The following is a 7,500-nucleotide window of genomic DNA, read 5'->3' as shown; positions in this document are numbered from 1 at the left end:
TACTGATCTAGGATCAGTTTAGCCTTTTTAGATCATAATGAATAATATTATATGGACAGGTCATAGATCAGCACTTCTACTCTGAGAAGTTTTGTGGCCCAGATCTGATGTGCATCAGCAACAGCGGTAGAAATGCTTTTTAAAAACGGGCTAAAACCTATATATATATGTGTGTGACTAATACTACAAGATAGGCAGACTAAAAAGGAGCCAGCAAAGACTAAACAGCCGAACATCTAAACTTAACATAGAACCGACCTGTGTGTTCGCCGTGTTCTCTCAGTCGCCCTATCTGGGTGTAGCTCCTCCCACACACAGAGCAGGAGTAAGGTTTTTCTCCGGTGTGCGTCAGCAGGTGTCTCTTCATAGCTCCTGAGTGAGCGAACCTCTTCCCACAGTCGGGGCAAGGGTAAGGTTTTTCTCTCGTGTGCACTTTCTGGTGGTCGCGGAGGGCTGTTCTTTCACGGAACTGTTTCCCACACACGGAGCAAGGGTACGGCTTCTCTCCTGTGTGGATCTTCATGTGTTTTTGTAGAGCTGATAGCTTCTTACAGTCTCTTCCACATTCTGGGCAGCAGTGGGACTTCCTGGCTTCGCTGTCAGATCTGTGTTCGGAACTCTCTCCTGTCGAGTCAGATTATTTACAGTATTTAGGGTTGTGTCCGAATTGGCAACCTATTCCCTTGGTGGTGCACTAGGGCCCATAGAGCTCTGGTCAAAAGTAGCACACTGCGAAGGGAATCGGGTGCCATTTGGAACACACATTCAAAGTGATTTTTTAAATGGGTCACAACAACACATCAATGAAAAGGAATCAAAGAACGTCATGTGGAATTCCATATTTAGAACTCATCATTTTAACAGGCACTCAGTGGAGACAACGACCTGAGTGTCTCTTCTGGTGTCGCCGTAGGTTAGAGATGTTGGCAAAGTCTTTCCCACATCTAAAGCAGTGGTGAGACTTGGTGTTGTTGGGATCCTCCTGGTGTTGTTCAGGTTCTCCTGATGCGGAGGGACTCTCCTCGCTGTCAGAAGGACGGCTGACACGCTGTCCTGTGTTGATGAAACAGTATGGGGGTTAGATAACGAGTGAATCATCAACATTCTAACTGTCAACATTCTATCACTTACTGATACGATGACGATCCCAACCAATTTCTTCTCCGTCTGAATTGATCAGACCACCAATTTCCTCTTCTTCCACATCATCCTCGTCTTCAACTTGGTTCTCAAACCTTTCAGAAACTGACTTCGGGCCCTGCAATGCTGAAGATCCAGGACCTGATGATTCAGCCAATACATCAACAACCGTCTAGTTCACTATGTAGGATTCAGCCAATAAATCAGCAACCGTCTAGTTCACTATGTAGGATTCAGCCTGTAGATAAGCAACCATCTAGTTCACTTTGAAGGATTCAGCCAATACATCAACAACCGTCTAGTTCACTATGTAGGATTCAGCCTGAACATCAACAAGTCTAGTTCACTATGTAGGATTCAGCCTGTAGATAAACAACCATCTAGTTCACTATGTAGGATTCAGCCTGTAGATAAACAACCGTCTATTTCACTATGTAGGATTCAGCCAATTCATCAACAACTGTCTAGTTCACTATGTAGGATTCAGCCAATACATCAACAACCGTCTAGTTCACTATGTAGGATTCAGCCAATACATCAACAACCATCTAGTTCACTATGTAGGATTCAGCCTGAACATCAACAACCGTCTAGTTCACTATGTAGGACTCAGCCAATACATCAACAACCGTCTAGTTCACTATGTAGGATTCAGCCAATACATCAACAAGTCTAGTTCACTATGTAGGATTCAGCCTGTAGATAAACAAGCTTCTAGTTCACTATGTAGGATTCAGCCTGTACACCAACAACCGTCTAGTTCACGATGTAGGATTCAGCCAATTCATCAACAACCGTCTAGTTCACCATGTAGGATTCAGCCAATACATCAACAATAATAGTTTACTTACTGAGGTAATCCCAATGAACTTCTTCTCCTTCAGAATTTATCAAACCACCAACTTCCTCCTCCTCCTCCTCTTCTTCTTTACTCTCGATATATATGGTAGATGTTTGACTGCAGCCTTCACCGTGGCCTGGGTCAGGATCCAGAGAGCTTTTATCTTTGACCACGCTTCCCTAAATGGCAGAGGAGTCACACAGTACGTTGAGTTAAGAGAGTGTTTAGTTTTAAATTTTATTATTCCATCCTACTCTGATGAAATACGTGTATTTTTAAGCAATAAGGCACGAGGGGGTATAGCCATGTATATTGGCCATATACCACAAACCTTGAAGGTGCCTAATTGCTATTATAAACTGGTTATCAACGTAATTAGAGCCCAAAAATGTAATGTTTTGTCATATCCGTGGTATACGGTCTGATATAACACTGCTGTCAGCCAATCAGATATAACACTTTATAATGCTGTCAGCCAATCAGCATTCAGGGCTCGAACCACCCAGTTTATAAAATGCTTTTATCCTCTGGCATTTATTTGTACTTTTAAACTGTACAAATATTGTAGCCAAAAATCAATCAATTCCACCATCTGGTTTGAATAGTCCACAGGTAGTCTGATGATTTACCAGAGCATCACCTCCAGCAGTCTGAAATCCTCCCGTAATAGCAGCAGACCCCTCTCCAGTGTAGGACGACCTCAGGAGCCGACCCCTCTTCATGTTAGCAGACCCTTTATCTCCAGTGTGGGACTGTCTGTGTTTCCTCAGGTTTGCTGTTGAGTTGAAGCTCTCCCCACAGACAGAGCACTGGTAAGGTCTCTCCCCGGTGTGCATCCTGCGATGGACCTGTTGATAGAAGAATTTGTATGTTTAAGATAATGACTAAAGTATTCCACCCTGAAACCATATAATAATATAATAATAATATATGCCATTTAGCAGACGCTTTTATCCAAAGCGACTCACAGTCATGTGTGCATACATTCTACGTATGGGTGGTCCCGGAATCGAACCCACTACCCTGGCGTTACAAGCGCTCATGCTCTACCAACTGAGCTACAATTGTATGAAATGTGTAGAGTCATAATCCAATAATATGTGCGACTAGACTTTAAGACTAGGCCATTGTGTTACTATTTCACAATATGAGCAGGGTATAGTTGAGATATTTCAAGGACAACTGAACTGTCGACTTGTAATAACGGTGAAACTAATAACTGGAGAGAGGCCTCCCCACCATAGGGAGGAGAGCAGCTGTTAGAAACGCTTAGGCTTGCAGAAGATAATGAAACATGTTGCAGAAGTGTGATAAACCATGTATGTGAACTGTGGAAAAACAGCCCACCTAAAGTGAGGTGGAGTTTCTACTGTATGTGAGTTCATTTGTGTGTGTGTGCTATAAAAAAAACTGTGTTCTCATTTTGAAGACAGAGCGCTCTCTCAATAAAGTATTGATCTATTGTAGGCTGAGACTCTGTCTATTTCTTTGAACTGAGCTTTACAACCTTCAGGAATTAGACAGAGATACAAAATAGTTCAGTTAGAACATTGGGATAGAAATTTCGTGACACCTGTCAAGTCAGGATTTAATTAAAGAGCTGGTTACAACTCACCTTACATCATTAAAGGGATAGAAATAATGTAAGGGGAAAAGGGGGAATGGGAGATAACTAGTGAACTACGTCGGTTGACATAATCCGCCTCTACCCTCCGTTCAATTGGCGAATGTGCAATCACTGGAGAATAAACTGGATGAGCCCGTTTCGAGACTGCCATATCAACGGGACCTGAAGAACTGGAATATCCTATGCTTCTGGAGTCGTGGCTGAACAAAGATATGGATTGTATACATCTAGCTGGTGTTTCTATGCATCGACACGACAGAACGGCAGCATCAGGTAAGCTCAACGGGGGAGGTGTGTGTCTCTTAACAACAGCTGGTTTGCTCGATCTCTAAAATTAAGGTTCTGCTCACCCAGTTAGAATACCTCATGATAACCTGTAGACCACACTATTTACCAATATAGGGCCATAAACAAGAAAACAAAATGCTCATCCAGAGGAGGCATCCAAGGGCCGGTGATTTTAAAATACAGGGAAACTGAAATCTGTTTTTACCTCATTTCTACCATCACCTTTCCTCCACACAGAAACACATACAACTATCCCCGTTGCCCTCCATTTGGCAAATCTGACCATAACTCTATCCTCCTTAGTCCTGCTTACAAGCAAACTCAAACAGGAAGTACCAGTAATGCGCTCAATACGAAAGTGGTCCGATGAAGCGGATGCTAAAACCTACAGGACTGTTTCTCTTCAGCACAGACTGGAACATGTTCCAGGATTGAGGAGTTTACCACATCAGTAATCAGCTGCATTAATAAGTGCATTTCGGACATCGTCCCCACAGTGACGGTATCACATATCCCAACCAGAAGCCATGGTTTACAAGCAACATCCGCAATGAGCTAAAGGTTAGAGCTTTGCTTCCAAGTGAGCAGGACACTAATCCGGATGTTGAGAAGAAATTTTGCAATGCCCTCGGATGAACCATCAAACAGGGCAGAGCATCAATACATTACTAAGATCGAATCCTCATACATCGGCACTGACACACGTCGGATGTGGCAGGGCTTGAAAACTATCACAGATTACCAAGGAAACCTAGCCGAGAGCTGCCCAGTGACATGAGCCTACCAGACGAGCTAAATGCCTTCTATGCTCACTTCGAGGCAAGCAACAGTAAACCTTGCATGAGCCGCACTGGCTGTTCCGGACGACTCTGTGATCACACTCTCTGTAGCCAATGTAGTAAGACCATTAAACAGGTTAACATTCACTATGGCCACAGCTTCAGACAGATTACCAGGATGCATACTCAGAGCATGCGCTGACCAGCTGGCAAGTGTCTTCACTTACATGTTCAATCTCTCCCTGAGCCAGTTTGTAATACCAACATGTTTCAAGCAGACCACCATAGTCCCTGTGCCCAAGAAGGCCAAGGTAACCTGTCTAAATGACTATCGCCCGTAACACTCTTCTGTAGCCGTGAAATGCTTTGAAAGGCTGGTCATGGCTCACATCAACACCATCATCATTCCAGACCCAGTCCAATTAGCATTACTGCCCCAACAGATCCACAGATGATGCAATCTCAATTGCACTCCACACTCCCAGCCATCCAGGACCTCTATACCAGGTGGAAAGCCCTAAACATTGTCAAAGACTCAAGTCATAGACTGCCCTCTGTGCTAATGCACGGCAAGCGGTACCGATGCACCAAGTCTGGAATCAACAGGACCATGAACAGCCTCTACTCCCCCAAGCCATCAGACTTCTGAACAGCTTCTACCCCCCAAGCCATAAGACTGCTGAACAGCTTCTACCCCCCAAGCCATAAGACTGCTGAACAGCTTCTACCCCCAAGCCATAAGACTGCTGAACAGCTTCTAACCCCCAAGCCATAAGACTGCTGAACAGCTTCTACCCCCCAAGCCATAAGACTGCTGAACAGCCTCTACCCCCCAAAGCCATAAGACTGCTGAACAGCTTCCCCCAAGCCATCAGACTGCTGAACAGCCTCTACCCCCCAAGCCATAAGACTGCTGAACAGCTTCTACCCCCCAAGCCATAAAAGACTGCTGAACAGCTTCTACCCCCAAGCCATAAGACTGCTGAACAGCTTCTACCCCCAGGCCATAAGACTGCTGAACAGCTTCTACCCCCAAGCTATAAGACTGCTGAACAGCTTCTAACCCCAAGCCATCAGACTGCTGAACAGCCTATACCCCCAAGCCATCAGACTGCTGAACAGCCTCTACCCCCCAAGCCATAAGACTGCTGAACAGCCTCTACCCCCCCTAAGCCATCAGACTGCTGAACAGCCTCTACACCCCAAAGCCATCAGACTGCTGAACAGCCTCTACCCCCAAGCCATCAGACTGCTGAACATCCTCTACCCCCAAGCCATCAGACTGCTGAACAGCCTCTACCCCCCAAGCCATCAGATTAATAGAAGTTAGTTACTCTTTATTATCTGTCACTTTATTCCCAGTTATATTTGTACATATCAACCTCATGTCTACCTCATGTCTACCCTGGGGGGCGGCAGGGTAGCTTAGTGGTTAGAGCATTGGACTAGTAAATCGAAAGGTTGCAAGTTCGAATCCCCGAGCTGACAAGGTAAATCTGCCGTTCTGCCCCTGAACAAGGCAGTTACATCACTATTCCTAGGCCATCATTGAAAATAAGAATTTGTTCTTAACTGACTTTGCCTAGTTAAATAAAGGTCACCCTTCACATGGACTCAGTACTGGCCAAGTTATTGTTACTCATTGTGTATATTGTCTACACCTGTTGTTTACAAAGCATGTGACAAATTCAATTTAAGTGATAAAAAACAATATTGGGAAGTGTAATAATGGCTAAGGACCTTGAGGGAGGATGCGTAGGAGAACCTCATCCACAGACATCGCAAGATTGAGGTTTCTCTCCTGTATGTGTCCGCTGGTGGTCCTTCAGACGCTCAAATCGAGGGAAACTCCGTCCACACACGGAGCAGGAGTAAGGTTTCTCTCCAGTGTGTACCTTCTGGTGTTTTAACAGATTCCCTCGCTGGATGAACCTCTTCCCGCAGACAGAACAGTGGTAGGGTTTCTCCCTGTGTGCGTCAGAAGGTGTCTCTGTAGGGTGATACCCCCTGTGGAGAAACCTCTTCCGCACACGGAGCAGCGGAAGGGTTTCTCTCCACTGTGTGTGCGGAGATGTGCAACTAGCTTCGATGGTTTAGGGAACTCCTTTCCACACACCGAGCAGAGGTGAGGCTTCTTGGTTCTGTATCGTTTCTCCTGGATGTTTTGGTGTTGTTCTGGTTCTGTTGATGTAGAGGGAATCTCACCGCTAACAAAGACCGGGACAGGGCTTTTTCCTGTGTGGAAAAGTGGAGAGGTTAAACAATGGATCTGCATCCCCAAATGAAACCCTATTCCCTACATAGAGCCCAAAGGGCAAAAGTGTAGAGCAGGTTAAACAAATACTTAGCCGTTATGCAAACACTAGCTGACCGACTAACTAACACAGAGGTTGTGTACCAAATAGCACCCTATTCCCTATAGGGCTCTGGTCAAAAGTAGTGCTATGTAGAGAATTGGGTGCCATTTTGAAGAGCTCAATCAAAATCATCATCATTCTGCCTCTTACTAGAAAGAGAAACGTGACCAACTTCCTCTCCGTCGGAATTGATCAAACCACCAACTTCCTCATCTTCTTCTCTCGCCTCCTCTTCTTTCTCCAGTTCTTCAACTATAATTTTCAGTCCCAGAGTTTCACCCAGGGACTCTTTGGGTTTGGGTCTCGATCGGTCACCAGGGTCCTAGAACGGAAATGTAAATCAATTATAAAAACATTATTTAAACAAGATAGGAATAACTAAGCTCTTGGCCCTGACTACCTATGCAGGTTCCCTAGATGGCCCCGATTACCTATGTAGGTTCCCTAGATGGCCCTGACTGCCTATGT

General features: G+C 45.0%; 1 protein-coding gene across 1 annotated transcript; it reads right to left on the bottom strand.

The window, feature by feature from the left end:
- Positions 1-220: 220 nt before the first annotated feature.
- Positions 221-7,354, bottom strand: LOC124028216 (zinc finger protein 84-like; the record flags this gene model as incomplete). Its single annotated transcript, XM_046340330.1, has 8 exons — positions 221-624; positions 886-1,053; positions 1,132-1,281; positions 1,992-2,160; positions 2,611-2,829; positions 6,571-6,643; positions 6,792-6,910; positions 7,205-7,354. Coding segments are annotated over 8 exons (1,452 nt in total), but the record flags the coding sequence as incomplete, so codon positions are not given.
- Positions 7,355-7,500: the final 146 nt, after the last annotated feature.

The sequence above is a fragment of the Oncorhynchus gorbuscha genome, unplaced genomic scaffold (genome assembly GCF_021184085.1).
Source record: "Oncorhynchus gorbuscha isolate QuinsamMale2020 ecotype Even-year unplaced genomic scaffold, OgorEven_v1.0 Un_scaffold_3861, whole genome shotgun sequence".
Taxonomy (NCBI): Eukaryota; Metazoa; Chordata; class Actinopteri; order Salmoniformes; family Salmonidae; genus Oncorhynchus; species Oncorhynchus gorbuscha.
This window is presented reverse-complemented; position numbering and strand designations above follow the sequence as displayed.